The sequence below is a fragment of the Cyprinus carpio genome, chromosome B22 (genome assembly GCF_018340385.1).
Source record: "Cyprinus carpio isolate SPL01 chromosome B22, ASM1834038v1, whole genome shotgun sequence".
In the NCBI taxonomy this organism is placed as follows: Eukaryota; Metazoa; Chordata; class Actinopteri; order Cypriniformes; family Cyprinidae; genus Cyprinus; species Cyprinus carpio.
In genome coordinates, this window is record NC_056618.1 from 19,815,957 (window position 1) to 19,835,848 (window position 19,892).

The following is a 19,892-nucleotide window of genomic DNA, read 5'->3' on the forward strand; positions in this document are numbered from 1 at the left end:
GAGTGCAAGAACAACAGCTACATCAATAACATCACAAGCATCTGTGACGACTGGAGATGACAACGGCCAGTGCACAACCTGTCAGTTTAGACAGCAGAGTAAACTCATGCGCCTGCACTCCATTAAGTCTCAGATTTTGAGCATCCTGCGTCTAGAACAGGCTCCAAACATCAGCAGAGACACGGTTAAGCTACTCTTACCTAAAGCACCTCCACTGCAGGAGCTCCTGGACCAATACGATCAAAATGGAGGCATTAGTGAGGATGAGGAACAAGGCAGCAGTGAGACCATCATAACCATGGCCACAGAACGTAAGTACAGCAGTTTTCTGTATTATATAGTCACCACAAAAGTATTCAGACACTTTAGTCACACTTAAAATTAATGTCAAGTTACTTCTGAGAAACTTCTAGCATAAGTTGCAGATGCCTAATGAGTTCATTATTTTTGTTATTGAATGCAATAAAGTAAATACTTTGTGAAGTGTGGCTTTACAATGTACCAAATACATTTGGGAGGCATTGTATTATCTGAAAGGGGTTGACTATGGTTCATTCATTCTGTGTTGTTGGATGGCGGCCAAAGGCAACAGACCTTGTTTATATGTAAAGCTGTGCACCAAGAGACAACATACAAAGCCCATCTGGCCTATGAAATAAGCGGTTCTTTTCAAAGCTTTTCAATGTAAACCCTTAGATTCTGTCTGCCAAAAATACAGGAGTTGCTCTATTAATGTTATGTCAATAGAACCGTTGTGATTGGAAATAGCTTTCCTACCAGTGTCGCAGTAAGAAAGATTCGTAAATGTTCTTGCACTCTTTGAGGAATTTTAAAGTTGGGCATAAACTTTTTGCAAGGTTGGGCAACTCCGTCTATGGAACAGCCACTTGTTTCTGCCGCATTTTCTGTTGCCAAACATAAAGAACCAAACAGAACCTGCCTTGAATTTTCAGGTACATCAATCTCGGGACAGTGGTCCCCAGGGGAGCAGAGATTCCCACAGCTTGACTGTTACGAGACCACTTTTGTATTTTACAGCTACCCCTGAAAGTCATTTAGTACCTTAGAGTCAGTATTATTTACCTCATGTTAACATAGGCTGATAAGTTGTCGCTTTAAGGTAACTGGCCCGGTAACAAGTTGTTTGTATCTCAATGAGTAATCTTTTTGTAATTGGCTGGAACAGGTTGTTATATGGGCTCAGTAAACTTAATACCTTGCAGCTCAAGCAAGCACCCAAACTGAGGGAATGTCGAAGTGTTGCCATGTTCTCACTGAGCCCAAAGATTATGCCTAACAGCAATTTCCTCAAGGCCCTGCTCTGGATCTACCTCTTCGACCAGCAGAGGAGCCAACCACAGGTCTTCATCCAGCTATCTCACCTGCAAGTCTTGTGTCTGAATGGAACAAACCACTCAAGAATGCGTGCACAAAAAATGGATGTGAATGCTGCTCGGACAAACTCCTGGCGCAGCACATCGACATGAAGGCAGCTTTTTGCAGTTGTGTGGCTCAAACAGCCTGAGAATAACTTTGGGATAGTAAATCAAGGCCTTTTGATGCAAATGGAAATGATCTGGCTGTGACCTCTGCAGAATCTGGAGAAGAGGGATTGGTAAGTTGGTGCATTCACTGGTACTTAGGTACATGCTTCTTTGGGAAACAAGGAATTAGGGATGACTTTGCTTGTCAAATGCTGGACGAACTTTAATGAAACTGATCTTGCCAAAGGTTTATGACAAGTGTAACGTCATGGGTGTCCAGTCCCATGTACCTTCCTGTAAAGTTCGCTCAACCCAACAATTAAGAGCTTCAGGAGCACTCGATGATTACAGACAGGTGGTTTTTGGTCAGGGCTGGCAACTGAACTCTACAGTATGTTAGCTCTCAGGAACAGGGTGTATTAGTCTTACCCTTACAGATAGTCTAGTGCCAGTTGGTTTCCCAACCCGATGTTCCCAAAAAGCCCCACAACAAACTGCACATTGTGGCATTCTACTTGTAGTGCCTACGCTACTGAATGAGTTTATGCCCTGAATTGCCGTCTGCTTGACTAAACGAGCCAGATGACCTCAATCATGTTCACGTTTTTGAATGCACGTGCAACCTGCAAATTTGCATTGACGAGGGGCCACTTGCACCTACTGAATGGTTTTTGTGGTCATCAAATCTTTGAGTCCGGGAGCGCCCTTGACCCGGGACAGATGTACAGTTAGCCCCTTTGCAATTGTAAGGTGCATCTTGTGGAGTTCAAAACGTAACGGTTTAGACCGGTGAATGTGTGCAGAAGTACCCCCACAGTCACATCGTCAACAAGGCCAACCCTCGGGGCAGTGTAGGTCCCTGCTGCACGCCCACCAAGATGTCACCCATAAACATGCTGTATTTCAATGACCGTGAGCAGATAATCTACGGAAAAATCCCTTCAATGGTCGTGGACCTTTGTGGCTGCTCTTGAGCTTCTTGAGTAGCTACAACAAGCCCTCACTACTCTGGACCAGAGGGGAAGTGAAAATAACCTTTACCTTGTCCCTGACAAAATAGTTCCTGCTAAAACAATTGACCACACCAGGATCCCAACAAACCAACTTATCCAGTTCTTTTAGTTCGTTCTCATCGACTTTTGCACACAAGGACAATAGTACCAAGGTGACAAGGCTTTCTTTGTTTATGGAGGTATAAGGCTTCCTCTGTAAATGCATTTGAGCATAGAGATGACCTGATGGGCTTAACCAGCTTGATATCAGAATGTAAAAATTGCAAAAAGTACTTTAAGTTTTAAATTAACGTCAAAGGGGATTGTATAGTTGATTATTTATATAAAGTCACTTATCCCCCAGTGACCCAAAAACAGGAACACTGACCCAGAAACTCACTCAACATGACGTCCAAACAATAAACTTTAGGAATTCTGCAGTTTCATAGCATATGGGTAGTTGACATATGATAGGGATAAGAGAACTCTGTTATTGCTGTAACTGGTCATAATTTTTACATTTACAAATAATCTTTAAATGCTTTTTAGACATTGCTGGAACATGTCAACTACCCAAAAGCCTGCATCTTTTGTTTCTTGTCAAAAAACACTGATTAAATTGCCAATTCACTAGTTAGCCTACACAATGTCATAGGCTAGAGATGACCATAGAGATATTTTTTAAAACATGGAACTAATTGTATAGACTCTATGGTTCCAAAAATCATGTTGTAGTTTTGATCTGATGTACCAAGTAAAATGCCTGTTACTGATGTCTCTTGAGTTGTTTTTGCGTGTCCTCAAAGGACCTCTTCGAAGTTGTCCCTTTGTAACCCTTAACAGAGTGACACCATGACACCATGCCAAGCATGTGGAGCACATTATGGCACTCAAAAGCAACAAAATCATATTCCATGGAAGCTAAAGCCTCTCTTCTGTTATTTTGTTCTCTGGAGGGCTCCCCGGTGGGGCAACAACAGTAGAAGTCTGTCCCCAGGACAATGAGTGCACGTAGAAATGGCTTAGTTTGGTTTTTCTAAAAGGTTTTTGCATATCATTTAGCTGTGTGACTCAATAGCAACCGTTAAGGGGGTTTATATATACATAAATATTAATGTGTATGTTATATGTGTGTGTGTGTGGTTTGTGTGTGTGTGTGTGTGTGTGTGTTTGTGTTAGTTTGTATGTAGATAAGTATTGATACAGTGGGTGTGGCGTCAGGCCTCGGAAAGGTTTTTATTAACAGAAAATAACAAAAACACAGAATATAAAGGGGAAAGGGTGTTCAAAATAAACAGGGGATCTGGTGTCCTCGTCGTGCTGCGGGGTTCGTGAACGTGGGGCAGTGTTCGGGAAGGAAGGGTCCAGGTAAGGGGGACTGCTTCTTCTGAGCGGCTTCGTCCGCTTTGGTCCACGGAGCTTCCCAGGGATAGACGGCCTGGCATCCTGGCCTGTCTGCTGTATAACGGGTGCAGCTCTCTCCCGGACGGCGGGTCCAGCAGCTCACGGCTCTAGCAGCGCAGGAGTCCCTCTACGCATGCTTTCTGGACCCACAAGGACACCAGCGTGCATGCACGGGGAAAAGGCCGGTCTCCCGAGGAGAGGACCACGCCACCAGCCCTGACTATTTCAGCGCCCCTCCTCTCCCACGCACATACTCCTGTCAGAAACCTGGCGAAGGGTGGCGATTACGGGGTGATGCTGATAATTAGGGGGGGAGGCAGCCTACTCGTCACAATATATATAGTGTGGGTGTGTATGTATATATATATCTATATCTATCTATCTATCTATCTATCTATCTATATATATATATATATATGATATATATATATATATATAGGCCTAAGCACCATACCCCCCCCCCACACATACAAACACACACCAACATTTGAAACATTTGCCAACATTTAAAAGGTAGGACAAAATGAATTAGCTGCAATAATACACAATAGGTAAAAAATCAATGTGTCTTCATCCCTTATCCACGTGTATTCCTATAGGCCTGCCACTTATGCCATCATTTTACACTTAAACTAAACTAGTTTCTCATAACAAATTACAAAAAGAGATCATAACATGCATTTCTCCCACAGTTTTCCCGCGGTTGTGAATAAACACCTTCCTCTAGTAGTCTACTACGCAGTTTCAGACTTTCAGTTTCCTATAAATCACGTGGGCTGCGCTACAAAGCCTGGTCCAAAATTCCACATTGCGTCATAAGCGACGCCCAGACACACTGATTGGCTAGTGCACACGTAACAAACAAAATGCGGCTCGCTGATTGGTTCGCGCAGCCGTCGCTCAAACACACACACGCTCCTCGCGCAGAAGGAATCGGAAAGACTACTGGGAAATCAACAACAAATCGACATAACAGGGAGCTGGCCTGTTCTTCCGCCTTTTTCCTCTGCTGTGGAAGACAAATTAAATATATCCGCGGATTCGTACTTTTACCGGATTCGGCTAACGTTTGGGGGTGAGTAACAAAATAATAACTTTAGTTTCCGCGTTCATTTTTTTCTGCGTGAAAATTTACAGGAAGTTTTTATGCGTGATATTATCTTTATAAAGAATACATGTAATCCTAACATATCTCATGTTATTAGAAGATATTATCTAGTAAGAACGCAATGGAAAACATAAAAGGCCTTTATATAACAACTAAGGTCATATGTAAACTCTTCTGCAGTTTACATGTGGCCCTCAACGAATGCAGGCAAAACAATATCATGCGTTCATGGAATCTGTTATATCTAATAATAATAATAATAAAAACAACAACGCTCAATATAGCATTATTATTATTATTATTATTATTAAATCCATTTCAGACCGAAAGATCAAACTTGCTGAACAAATTTAAAGTATTAAAATAAAAGCCACACACATGCACCCAACCCACGTGAATGAAGAAACACACTAGACGTGTATTGTGTTTATATAAAGACTTAAAATATATTTATACAAAAACAATACCTCCAAATCCTACCCTACACACGTGCACGCGCTCGCACATTGTTTTAGAGCGTTAAAATATTAATTATGTAGTCTTTTTGACGTTACTAATGTTCAATTACTGTTATACATTAATAAAATGAAGGAATCATATTTGGCTTGTAACGCAATCTAATGTCTGCAGACATTCTGTTTAAATGTAAGCAAGCATACATATTCAAATTTCTGTGATTCTTATTGTCCTGGCTTTAATGAATCCTACTGTAAACTAAAACTATGAAAACATTTTCATAACAATAATAATATAAAAAATGAAATATTTTAAATATATCATTGTCTTAAAGCACAAAACACCCACATTCACCACAGACTTTGCCATGCAAGAAAAATGCATGCATTTTTATAATAATAATTAAAATAATAATATACAACTCACTTAACGGTTTTACACAAAATTAGCTTTTTATGCAAAAAGTTTTAGAAAATTTGTAAGTAGCTACCAGGTCAGACAAACACACTTCACAAAAAAACCCTGTAATGATGAAATGAGCCATTCAATCGAGATAGAAATCTCATTATCTTGCATCTTGCAGAGAAATGTTTTTTTTATAAACCATAATTTGTCATGTATTTTAACTCTCAGCCTACAGAGTTGCAGAAATGAGTCAGTGGTTGGAGCTTCAACAACTGGATTCAAAGTTTTTGGAACAGGTCGACCAACTGTACGATGACAGCTTCCCGATGGCCATCCGGCAGTACCTCAGCAGCTGGATAGAAAGCCACGACTGGTGCGGACCACCTTCTTACATCTGCACAACTACGTCAAACACATAAACACAACCTTCTGCAAGTATAATGAGGCTAAACTAAGCAACCTGTTGATTCTTAACTGTCTTTATTATGAAGTTAAATAGTTAATTGAAATTATGAATATATTATTAAAGTATGAAAATTGCAAGAAATATATTTTTTAAATGTGCACTTAGATTTTTAATGGTAACTGGAATAATAATATTAGCATATTAATTATATTTTTAATATTTAAAACATTAAAATATGAATTAATACGTTTTAAGGTGCATGTTTTTTTAAAGGTAATTAAAATGTTATTACATAAAACAATAAAATATGAGAATATTAATTAATATTTTTAATGTGCATTCTTATTTTTAAATGCAATTAGAATATTAATATTAACATGTTAAAATAATATTATTTAAATATATTATTGAGTACATTTTAAATGTGCATCTTTTTTAAAGGTAAATAAAATCTTAATAATACTATTTATTTTTTATTTTTTATTTTTACAGGTCTACTCTTTACCAAAAAAGCAAAAGAACTGTTTATTGTATAAATGCAATTAGAACATTAACATGTTAAAATAATATTATTTAAAAATATTAATGAGTACTTTTTAAATGTGCAACTTTTTAAAAGTAAAAAAAAAAATCTAAATAATACTATTTATTATTATTTTTTATTTTTACAGGTCTACTCTTTACCAAAAAAAGCAAAATAACGGTTTATTGTATATAAGGCCTTCATGTTGAGATCACACGATGTTAATAAACTAACTGCAAAAACAATATGTTCTGCACATAACTAACCTGCGGTAACATCATATAAACATCATGTAAAAAAAAAGAGCTAGTGAGGGCAACAGAAATGCTAATTCTGCAGTATTCGTTGTTCAGTAAGACAAATAAGAATCATTGCAACATAAACAAATAGTTAGCGCATTTTTATTACCAAACAAAACATACTGCACCTTAAATCTTAGCTTACTTATTAAGTTTATCTTCCTGATAAATGAGGCATTATGTTGGCACAAATATAGGAATTATGTTAAAAATAGAATTCAAACCAGTTTCAGCTTCATTTGGTGTGAATCATTTGTTCTTTGCTCTCTTAAAGGGACCATGTTGCTAATGTGGAGAATGAGTCTCTGGCAACCGTGAGGTTTCATGATCTTTTGACCCAGTTGGATCACCAACACAGCCGTTTCGCGATGGAGAAAGACTTCCTGAACCAGCACAACATACGCAAGATCAAGAGGAACTTGCAGGTGCCCGTCTGCAACTGGCTACACAATCATTTCCTTTTAGCCTTTGTGTCACAGCCTCTGAATCATTAAGCACAAAACCAATCAGAAAAACAAGTTGCAACATGCAAACAATTGAGGTTCTGAGTTAACAAACCTTGTATTTCAGAGCCTCTTCCAAGACGATCCTGTCTCCATGGCGATGATCATCAGTAGGAACCTTAGCGAGGAAAGGAAGATTCTGGCTGCTGCCCAAGTGTCAGAGGTCAGGAAATAATAAACGACAGCCACTGATTTCCAACACTAAACAATGAACTTGAATATGCCATTTAAATCTTTATCTAAACAATCTTAAAATAATAGTTCAACCACAAAGAATTCACATGACTTTCTTTTTATCTGTAAAACACAAAAGGAGATATTTCACAGTATTGTCCAAGCTGCTCTTTTCCACAAAATGTCAAAGTTAGTAATTAGTATTTCGTTATAGAATCGAACTGAAAGCACCCAAAATGACATGATCGTGGAGAAACATCGAGAAATGGATGGAAGGGTGAAAGACATAAAGATGAAAGTACAGGTGATGTACACAGAAACCATCGCATTCTATGTCTAATTCTCATAGAAAAGTTGTGTAAAACATCTTTTTCAAATTTCCCTTCAGGACACAGAGCAGACTATCAAAAATCTAGAAGACCAGCAAGACGAATACGACTTCAAAAGCAAAACTCTACAAAGCAGAGGTAACAGGATTAAAAAATGCCTTATTCGTAGTCAAAAAAACTACTTTTCAGTAAATGTGTGGTCACATTACTAAAATTTATGCTAAATTTATGTATTGGTAAGTGTGACTGCATCTTCGGTCAGAACTAGCTATTTATTTTAAAAGTATAGAAACTCAGTATTGCTTATTTCGCTCTCAAAAATTTGTCAAACATTGGTAAATGAACTTTATGTCAGAACTGAAGTACCGAAACGTATTATTGCTTATTGAAAAAATTTTAACAATGGTAAGTGTCAGAACTAGCAAATTATTCGAAAATAGGCTATAGAAACTCAGTATTGCTTATTTTGTGAAAATTCGCCAAACTAGCTAATTTGCCAAACAACGGCTATGACTGCACCTTTAGTACCAAAACTCAATACTGCTTATTTTGCTTTGTTGATTTGTTGAACAACGGTAAATGTCACCTCATCTTCCAAACTAGCTAATTTGCCAAACAACGGCTTTGCTTATTTCACTCACGAAAATGTCAAACGACAGTAAATAGCTATTTATTTGAAAAATATAGAAATTCAGTATTGCTTATTTCGCTCTCGAAAATTTGTCAAACATCTGTAAATGCGACGCAACTCAAGTTGGAGCTAGCTATTTTTTCCGGCAAGTACTGAAACTTGTTGCTTATTTCACTTGCGAAAATTTAGCAATGTCACGTGTAACCGCATCTTAGGTCAGAACTAGCTAATTATTCAAAAAGTATAGAAGATCAGTATTGCTTATATCGTGAAAAGTCACCAAACAATGGTAATGTGTTACACCGTAATTCAGAAGTAGCTATTTTTTCGTCAAGTACAGAAGTTCAGTATTGCTTATTTCGCTTGCGAAAGTTAGCCAAACCAACAGTAAATATGACTGAACCTTTACTCAGGAATAGCTATTATTTTGAACAAGCAGCGAAACTCAATACTGTTTATTTCGCTTGTGAAAATTTGTTTAACAACGGTAAATGTCACCTCACCTAAAGTCAGAACTAGCTATTTTTTTTGGCAAGTGCTGAAACTTAGTATTGCTTATATTGCTCTCGCAAATTTGTCAAATGACAGTAAATTTGGCACACCTATGGTCAGAACTAGCTATTTATTTGAAAAATATAGAAGCTCTGTATTGCTTATATTCTGATGGCACATATTCTGATGGTTCATCAGAATATGTGCCGCAAGTCAGAACTAGCTATTTTATTTCGGCAAGTACCGAAACTCAGTGTTGCTTATTTCACTTGCGAAAATTTAGCAATGGTAAGTGTAACTGCATCTTAGGTCAGAACTAGCTAATTAATCAAAAAGTACAGAAATCCAGTATTGCTTATTTTATGAAAATTCTCCAAACAATGGTAATCTGATGCACCCAAGTCAGAAATAGCTGTTTTTTTTGTTAAGTACTAAAATTTCAGTATTGCTTATTTTGCTTATGACAATTCACCAAACAATGGTAAACATGACTGCACCTTTAGTCAGAACTAGTTTTTTTTTTTCAACAAGTACTACAAATCAATACTGCTTATTTTGCTTGTGACAATTTATTTAACAATGGTAAATATCACTGCACCTTAGGTCAGAACTAGCTATCTTTTCTTTTTTTGACAAATACCGAAACTTGCTTTCATCTGTTGAATAGAGGAACTGAACGGGACTATTTCAAAGGAAGACCTGAACCGTGAGAGACTGACTATCCATGCCATGTTTGTGAAACTCAATGAAACAAGAACGGTGAGAACATTGCTGATCCATCACATTTTCCTGTTCTGTAATGCTAATTGGTTAGCGAAGAGAAGCAGTTACTTTCAACCTTGTTTGTGTCCCTGTAGAAAGTGATCAGTCAGATGTCAGAGGTGTTAAACAATATGGATCCGGTGGTCTTTGAGCTAATCTCAACAGAACTGGCCGAATGGAGGTGCCGTCAACAGATGGCTTGCATCGGTGGACTAACCAATGTCTGCTTGGACCAGCTGCAGAACTGGTAACAAACACAAACCACAAATTCATTTATGATTTCCTTATAACCATACTTTTTTTTTTGTTTGTTTGTTTTGAGTAGTAATGTTAGCAATACATTCAATTTTTTTTTTTTTTTTTTTTATTTTTTTTGTTGTTTTGTAATAGTTTATTTTTATTTTGAAGATAGAGCGGTAATGTTTTTTTTTTGTATTTTTTATGATTTTTTATAGTTTTAAGATCTTCAAATAGTTTTTGTGCTAATGGGTATTGCTCATAGTTATATTTTCATTCTGAATTTTGACTGTACAAAATGTATTTTATTCATTTATTTTGTACAGATGATTGCGAATACCAATGGTTTACATATTTCTAGCAAAATCTAGTCTTTTCTATTGGACTCCACACAATCTGGATTTTTTGCGAAATGTTTGAAAATATTGGCAATATGTAAATAGTTAAAATTTCACTACACTGTTGACATTAGGCCTTTTTTGTTCGCAAAATTTCATAAACCTTTCTACCTGCAAAATTTTACAGAAATATTGACAGTATACAAATAATTTGACTATATTTAAATATTGATAATTTTGCTAGACTATTGACCGTAGGCAATGCATTGTTTTTTTTTTTTTGCGAACAAAATTTTATATATATTTTCTACTTGCGAAATTTCACAGAAATATTGATATGAAATATATTGACAGTATATAAATATAGATAATTTCAATACACTAATGAAAGGAGACAATGCATTGTTTTGTTTTTTTTTTTTTTTTTTGTTTTGTAAAAAATTTTGTTTGGAATTTTTCTTGGAAATATAGTAAATTCGCGATAATTTGGCTACACTATTGAATTGTTTTTTGCTCACAAAATTTTATGGAACTTTTCTGCCTGCAAAAATTCAGGGAAATATTGATAATATTAAATATATTGACAGTATATAAATATTGATAATTTGGTAACACCACTGACAATGGACTTTTTTGTGCACAAAATTTTAGAGACCTTTTCTGCTTTTCGCAGTATATAAATATTGATAATTTTGCTAAATCACACTTTTAGGCTCTAGAAAATCACATTTAAATCATATATTTTTTTGTTGTGTTTGTTTTTCCCCTAAGTTTACTTCTCTAGGAGAATCTCTGCTTCAGCTCAGGCAGCAGCTCAAGAAACTTCTGGAGCTGGAGCAGAAATTCACATACGAAAACGATCCCATCACCCTCAGCAAAAGCACTCTGGAGGACAGGATCATGCTGAACCTCAAAAATCTCATCACAAAGTAAGAAACCTACTTCGCTTGATACACCACTGCTGAAAGGAGTCACTGACAATGGATTATTTTGATCTATTTTGTCGATTTTTCCAGCTCCTTGGTAGTCGAGCGACAGCCATGCATGCCGACCCAACTGCAAAGACCTTTGGTGTTGAAGACTGGTGTTCTGTTCACCCTCAAATTACGGTAACTGTAAACACACAGCAGATGATTCACATTTCTCTGGAATATAAAGGTGGATAATGTTCAGTTGATGAATGATGAATCACATTATTTCTGTGCTAGGCTGCTCATAAAACTTCAGGAATTCAACCACACTGTTCGGGTTAAGGTGCAATTCGATAAGTAAGTGTTTTACATACTCTGACTCAACCGTAAATCATCGAGGAATTTGTCTCTAAATTAGCTAGTCATTAAGCATACAAGTTATTTTTACAATACTAATAATTAACTCGTGTGGTTAGCATTTTTAGCTTAGCATGCATTCAAAAAAACACTGAAGATGCATTCCATTGTTTTAACATGTCTCTTTTCACCTTTCAGGGATATCGTTGAGAAACGGAAAGGGTAATTTCCTTATGCACGTACTATTTTAAAGGAAGAATTACCCTAAAAATTTAAATTTCACTTACTTAGTAATGCTCCTGTTTTAGGTTTCGCATGTTCAACATCTTGGGAACTGCCATGAAGGTGATGAACATGGAGGAATCCAACGGGATGGCAGCAGAATTCCGTCATCTGGTAAAATGAAAAGAAAAATAGCAAATTGTAGTGTAGCTCCAGTTTAAAATCATGATTTAGTCAAATAGTAAGTAAGAGTAACAAAATTCCTTTTACTTCACAGCAACTGAAAGAGAAGAAAGTTACCGGAAACAGAACAAGTGAGGTGAGTTCAAAATGTTTTTGAAAAAAGTATCGTCTGCTCAGCAAGATTGCATTTTTTTTTTATACAAATGCAGTAAAAACAGTAATATTGTGAAATATTATTACAATTTGAAATAATATTTTCCATTTGAATATATTTTAAAATGTAATTTATTCCTGTGACGCAAAGCTGAATTTTCAGCATCATTACTCCAGTCTTCAGTGTCACATCATGATCCTTCAGAAATCATCCTGATACACTGATTTGCTGCTCAAGAAACATTTCTTCTTTTTATTATTATTAATTGTGCTGCCTAGTATTTTTGTGTAAATGTTTTATTTTTTCATAATAGTTTGATAAATAAAAAGTTCCAACGACATTTATTTGAAATGGAAATCTTTTGTAACATAATAAATGTCTTAACTGTCACTTCTGATCAATTTAATGCATCCTTGCAGAATAAAATTACACATTTCTTGTTTCTTGTCATTAAACTGTTAAGAAAAGGGAAAATCTGTTATCATTTACTCACCCTCTAAAGCTGCATGACTTTAAAGGGAAAATCTGTTATCATTTACTCACCCTGTAAATATGTATTGTTTTCGTTTTTATTTGTATTATGTAGTAATTTGATAATTTAGTTGGTAAGTAGAGTTTTTGCATTTGTATATTTGACACCTCAAAAATTCTCTCTTGAACATTGGGCAGGGCCCTCTGATCGTCACGGAGGAACTTCACTCCATTACCTTCGAGGCTGAGCTCTGCTGGTCTGGAATGGTCATGAACTTTGAGGTCAGAAGATTCTTCAGAACGACTGAGTTTAAAAACATAAACAGCACCAAATCATGATCATCATCCACTTTCTTCTCTCTCTCCATAGCACCAAATCATGATCATCATCCACTTTCTTCTCTCTCTCCATCTTGTCAGGAACTTTCACACTCCCATTACCTTCGAGGCCTGAGCTCTGCTGGTCTGGAAATGGTCCCCATGAAACTTTGAGGGTCAGAAGAGTTCTTCAGAACGACTGAGTTTAAAACATAAAACCGCAACCCAAATCATGGATCAATCATCCACCCTTTCTCTTTTCTCTCTCTCTCTCCATCTCTTCAGACTACGTCTCTGCTCTGGTCCTGTCTGGCCCATAGTTGTGATCTCCAAAAACGTCAATCAGCTCCCCAGGGATGGGCCCCCCTCCATCAGTTGGTACAACATGACTGACTTTCTGAGCCGTCCCAAGGTATGACTTCTGAGCCAAAGGTAAGTCCTCTTCAACACTAATGGTTTACTAATAGATATGAGCTGTTTTTTGGATGGCTTTTATCTATTTATTTAGGTTTTTTTTTTTGATTGTTTGTTCTTTTTTATTTGATTTGTTTTCTTCGTGACTCCTCCTTCAGCCACATGGGGGCATCTAGCGGAGGTGCTGAGCTGGCAGTTCTCCTCCATCACAAAAAGAGGCCTTAACCAAGAACAGTTAAGCATGCTGGGTACCAAACTCCTCGGTAAGTATGATACACTTACTTCACACTGAGTGTGACTGATTCTCTTGGAGCAGATGAACTAAATGCACAAGGGTTCAAACTTGGGCCCACAGGACCTAAAGCTGTAATGGATCCTGAAGCTCAGATTCCTTGGAATAGATTCTGCAAGGTTGGCCAATACAAGATTTTTTATTTTATCCATTATTTTAAATTATTTTTTAGAAGTGATTTGACTTGCGACTTGTGTTTGATGTAGTCTGGCAGTGAGAAGAACTTCACCTTCTGGCTGTGGATTGAAGGGATTTTGGACTTAATAAAGAGACACCTGCTGAGTCTGTGGGACGATGGGTAAGAAACCAGATGTTTGAATTATGAAAATCCAGCTAGGAACAACATCTTATATGGTTCTTGAGTTGTTTGAATTATGATAGTAAAGATATGTTATATGTTTTTTGTTGTTCTAGATGGTTTATATGGTTGATCACCTTGGTCTGTTTGGTCTGTTCGGCCCACTGTTTCAGCGGCCATTCAACATACAGCGTTATGTATTGGTCGTTAACAAAAACTATTAAAAACATTTTTTGGAAGTTTAATATGTTTAAGCTAAAGCACTAAAATTAATAACTGGAAATAAAAACTAAAACTTAAATAAAAATAAATGAATATAAATAGAAATATATATAAAAAATTACACAAATTTGTTTTCACACAAACCAAACGAGAGTGAATTGTTTCCACAAACCAACAGAGAGTGAATTCCGGCCTGGAACGCACATTGTAAAAGGAGAATAACTGAGTGTAAACATTGCTTGTTCAGATAAACAAGTATGTTAACTTAGTCATTGTTTCTTAAATATCTGCTAAACATATTGTGGTATTTTTATGCTTTAGCTAGATGTCCAAACTTTGTTAAGCCACCTTTTATGCTAAATAGTTATAGCCTAAAAAGAACAATATTTAAAAAGAACAAAAACAAATAAAATTGACAAAAGCATAAAACATAATTACTATAAATTAAAATGAAAACTGAAAATGTAAAAACAAAAATTAATTCAAAATATTAATACAATTAAAATAGTATATAAATAATACTAAAATAAGTGTCATTATCAAAACGATTACATTTATGCATAAACGACAACAAAAATACATAAAAATATCTTTAGGAACGTTAAATAAATTAAATTCCAGGTTAAATAAATACAAATAAACGACAACAAAAATACATAAAAATATCTTTAGGAACGTTAAATAAATTAAATTCCAGGTTAAACATTTTCCTAGATTTATTTTTAAATAAATATATAAACACATTTTTTTTAAATTTGGATGTGTCTAAAATTTTAGTGTAAAAAGATGCCAAAAATTGTGTTTATAGTAATATACTTGCACAATGGAATTCTGCTTTAACCCTTTCGATCCACTGCAGCTGTATAATGGGCTTTGTGACCAAAGACCGAACTAAAGCTCTGCTACATGACAAATTGTCCGGGACATTTCTGTTGCGCTTCAGCGAGAGCAACCGTGACGGAGCCATCACATTCAGCTGGGTTGAACATGACGCAAACGGTGAGACGTTCCTTCACTCTGTGGAACAATAAAAGACTAATAGAAACAAATGTATCTGGTCTTGAAATCAAAACATCAATAAACAGCTAATTTGGATTTGGATGTGGGTTTCGCTTAAATTTTGGCCTCAAATCAAATCTGTTTTGCAGATTTAATGCTTATTACTTAGGTTTGGTGTTGTGTTTGTTTAGAAGAGCCACAGATTCGCTCCGTGGAGCCCTACACGAAGAAGGAACTCTCTGCCGTCTCACTTCCTGACATCATTCGCAATTATCGTGTAATGGCAGCCGACAACGTCCCAGAAAACCCACTGCGCTTCCTGTTTCCCAATATACCCAAAGACGAGGCCTTCAAAAAATACTACTCCAAACCTACTGACAGTAAGAAACACACAGTTGCGAACTATGTAAAATATGAATAAATGTATTAAAAAATGTATATATACAAAGATATACTTTTGTTTATCCAGAGCAAGAACCAATGGATGTGGATAAGAAGTTACATGAGGGATACATAAGCACCACTCTCATCTCCATCTCTGAAATGTAAGTCAATGTTAACCCTCTGAGGCTGCTTGCATAGTGGTCAAATGAATATACTATATTTTAGTTGTTTTATACTTAATATTTTGTATTTTAAGATATTTTATGGGATTAAATTATATTTATGGAATAGATATCAAGAAAAGCTATTTCCAAATGATGTAAACCTTGAATGCTTTGGAGCAGACTTATGTTTGGTCTCTGTTTAAAGAAGAAACCTGTCAGATTATAGCTAAAGTGAAAAAAAAAAAAAAAGTAAAAAAACAAGTTCAAGGTTATTATTATGAAAAATATACAAAATACGATTTAAATTTTATGTGAAATATAGATATATTTTCCAAAACAAGTTTTACTGTAAAACTGCATGCAAATCAAAGCCAAACCTAAGCAATTTGTGTTCCAAATTTGAGGTTGATATCACAAAAAATGAGCTTTGAGTAAGATTGTGTTTGGGCGGAATTAATGATATTTTTCTTAATGCTGTGTTCCAGATTTGAAGTTGATATCTCAAGTAATTTTTTTTTGGTAATATTTTGTTGGTGTGTGCACAGAAAGTGAAGCGAACATTCGCATTGCGTTATCACTCTAGATCACTCGCAGAATATTTTTCGTGTCACTTGTGTGAATAAAAACATCATGCATGCTCTCTTCTTTTTACTGGTACACTCAGATGTCTCAAACCAGTTGTGTCAATAAGCTCTTCGCTGATTGACGTGACAGCGCATTGTGCAAATTTGTTTACATTTTTTGAAATTTGCGTGGAAGGTGCGATTGACGCGAATATTGTGTGTTTGTGGCAATCACATCATCCAATTCGCATCATTCTTGCCGCCTGACACGAATTTGCATTTATTTGCATATTTGCATTAACTTTGTATGTAATCTACTCGTACAAATAAATAAATTCGGCGTTGGTGTGCACACAGCCACTCACCATAAGTTTGACTGCTTAACTTTTTCAAATCATGTCCATGTTTATTAATTTTTTTTGTGTTCACATAGCAAGCGCCTTAACCTTTGCCATATTTCAAAACATTCCGATTAAGTAAAAAAAAAAAAAAATTTTTTAAAGTAAACAACCCATAAATGAATCCCTTACATTCATTTTAAAATGTTATTTCTCTGCTACCAAACAGGACTGCAAAAATAACTGCTTTTAAATAATTTTAGGCAGCCACAAGACTATAACGACACACTCATGCCAATGTCGCCTGAGGTTTACGGCGAGCTGGAGCGCATGGTATGAAAAATAAAAATTATGCATTTACAATATCATTTAAAGAAATACTTAAAATATTAACAGCATGTATTCTCCATTTCTCTCTTTTTTTTTTAGAACCGATATGTCACTGATTCGTTAAATTTTGAGGTAGAGTACTATTATTCCTATGTATGTATTATATAAATATAAAATTTAAATAGATTCTGATACTGTTTTTTTTCCCACAGCCCTCAGACTTAAGTCTCTCGTAAGTGACCTGAAAGGACAGATGCTGCAGAAAAAATAGAAATGTTTCCTTCATTCTGTGTTTTTGCTGTAATAACGCAAACGAAAGAGGAACATCTAGTCGATGTGTAGCCATCTCTTTTTCATTCTAACGTTATTTGAAAAACACTGTATACGCTGTCAACTATAGCATAAAGATATCCAAACACATCGAATTAACCCCAATAGTAATGCTACTGTTACCACAGCACTTATCCTCGAAAACTTTTTAGACAGTGAAGCTGTGAATGAATAGCACTTAATTTTCTTAAATGCCAAGTAATAGAAAATGGAGGAGAAAGTGACCAAAAAAGCTAGATAGTTTAAATTTCACAAAATTGTATTTTCTGTAAAGAAAATTAAACATATTTTAGGACTAATAAGAGTTTAATTATCATTTACTGTAACGCAATCAAATATTTTATTTAAATCAGTGTGAAAAAACTCTTAATTCTAAAACGTTACATAAGAGCAGTATATGTCATACTTCCTTGGATTTTTGTATTCAAATCAGAATAAATTATTGTAGTACAGGAATTTAACTAATCACAAAATTACTGTATTACAGTAATAAAACTACATTATGAAAATAATGTGAACAAACAAAAAACACAGTGGTCCTCAACAAAAATGGTCCTAAAATAGGCTTTCTTTTCTTTAAGCAAGTTTTAAATTCTATGTTTAAGTTTATTCTGTTTGGTTATGGGATAAAACACCCCAAAGAATCATCCAGAAACTATGACAGGTCTGACTAAACCTCTTAAGCTGTTAGGTGTTCACTTTCCTAAAACCATTTCTAAATATGTGAAAGTAAAAGAGACCAGTTTTCTTGAGATTTACCTCAACTTGCTGGTGCTCTATTAGTGTTATGTTCCCTTAATGTACTTAATGTTATCATTTCTCACTTTTTGCACTGGATTTCCTGCTCTGTTTAATTACAGGGTAATATTTGTTTTTGTCTTATTAGCTTTGGACATGATAGAAAGTTATTACTGTGGGAATCCATCTTGTTTAGAATGACAAACATCAGCACCTTAGAAACTTTCGGCACAGACGAACAATACGCAAACCCCACATTGGCGAAAGAAAAGGTATTGTGTACGAACGTGTGAAAAACGTTGTTAAAAAAACAGATATGGTAAACTTATTGAAATGTTGTTGAAAAGTATGTTTTAAATTTTTTAAAATTGCATCTTTGAGATATCCATTGAATGGATATCTGTCTGATGCATGTACAGCTACAAGATAAGAAAAATGAATTTCAAAAGCTATGTATGTTCAAAGTCTTTATTGTTTTTATATAGTATTTCTTGTGTGGAATATATTGATCAGTTTTGACATTAAATTCAAACAAATCTAGGACATCTACAGTATAGCATAGTTAAATAAAAGGAATTTAAAAGGAAATATTACATTAACAAAAACAATGCAGTACATTCATAGCAGTAATAAACAAATGCATGAAAAAAAATCGTAACAGCTTTCTCCACAAAAAAACAAGAAATTACACAATGCAACAAAAATTGACTAAAATATGTCAAGGAAATGAACAAATTTGGATACTATCGGTGACCTACTTTTGTTTGTACTCGAATCTTTTGGTTGAGTTGCTTACATTTTTTTCCAATAAATAATAAATTGTCCACAGTTAATCGTGTACACACACACACACACACATTACAAAACACATTTACAATACTTTAACAACAGTGTCCCTCTAGAAAATATTCACATAGTTGAGATAGACTTAGCTTTGGAGGTGTTTCAAGTATACGCGTGCCTCTGTCGCCCGTACTGTACATTAGAACAATCAATGTGCTTTTCTGCATACAGTGGTGCTTATAGACATGAAACCAACAGTTTATTAAGTTACTTCATCAAATTACACAACTGACGGGACATGTTTAGACTGCATTTTGACCATAGTTTATTCCAGTGCATTTTATTTTTGACTTTCAAGCTTGTCATTTCACCATGTACTAAGAATAAAAAACAAAATGAATTTTTGCTTGGTTCTTTTTCCAAACGATCGCTAAACTAAATCACAACAAATCAATTTTCACATCATGGATTTAAATATCTTGCAGAATAACCAAAGGTGACACTGCAACCCAGTTTGGATGTTACTTGTGTTGGTTTTCCACATAATTATTCATTTAGCAACTGCCATAAGATTTGCATTATGCTTAAGTATTGAAAAACTTTCCTGTTCAAAAATACAAGAAGTTCCTGTAGTACAATGAAAAGGCAGGTATGAAAACTGTTCTTTTGGTGCTTTAAAGTAATTCTGGTAACAATTTACAATAAATTTCAATTTGTTAACATTAGTTAGGTACATGGCTATCAAATACAGGAAATTCCTGTAGTACATTGAAAGGGCACGTACGAAAATTGTCCTTCTAGTGCTTAAAATTAATTTCATGACACCGAACTAATGTTAATAAATGGAAAACTACTATAAATTATATAGATATGAAATA

The 19,892-nt window shown here is 35.2% G+C and overlaps 2 protein-coding genes and 1 pseudogene across 5 annotated transcripts in view; 2 read left to right on the plus strand and 1 right to left on the minus strand.

Annotated features, from left to right (window-relative positions):
• The window catches only part of LOC122141637, a 20,633-nt pseudogene extending 18,175 nt beyond the window's left edge, over positions 1 to 2,458 (plus strand).
• LOC109082837 (glutamic acid-rich protein-like) overlaps positions 1 to 19,892 on the minus strand; it is an 848,403-nt gene that overhangs the window by 417,309 nt on the left and 411,202 nt on the right. The gene's annotated exons all lie outside the window — the stretch shown is intronic.
• Positions 4,792 to 15,933, plus strand: stat1a (signal transducer and activator of transcription 1a). Its single transcript, XM_042748618.1, has 22 exons — positions 4,792 to 4,955; positions 6,078 to 6,222; positions 7,352 to 7,502; positions 7,648 to 7,743; positions 7,969 to 8,058; positions 8,143 to 8,221; positions 9,874 to 9,965; positions 10,064 to 10,215; positions 11,314 to 11,472; positions 11,560 to 11,652; positions 11,752 to 11,811; positions 12,010 to 12,033; positions 12,120 to 12,207; positions 12,311 to 12,352; positions 13,040 to 13,134; positions 13,472 to 13,572; positions 13,702 to 13,836; positions 13,929 to 13,984; positions 14,072 to 14,163; positions 15,245 to 15,384; positions 15,576 to 15,764; positions 15,854 to 15,933. Exons 2-22 carry the CDS (start codon positions 6,095 to 6,097, stop codon positions 15,931 to 15,933), a joined length of 2,142 nt encoding a protein of 713 aa, XP_042604552.1. The 5' UTR covers positions 4,792 to 4,955; positions 6,078 to 6,094.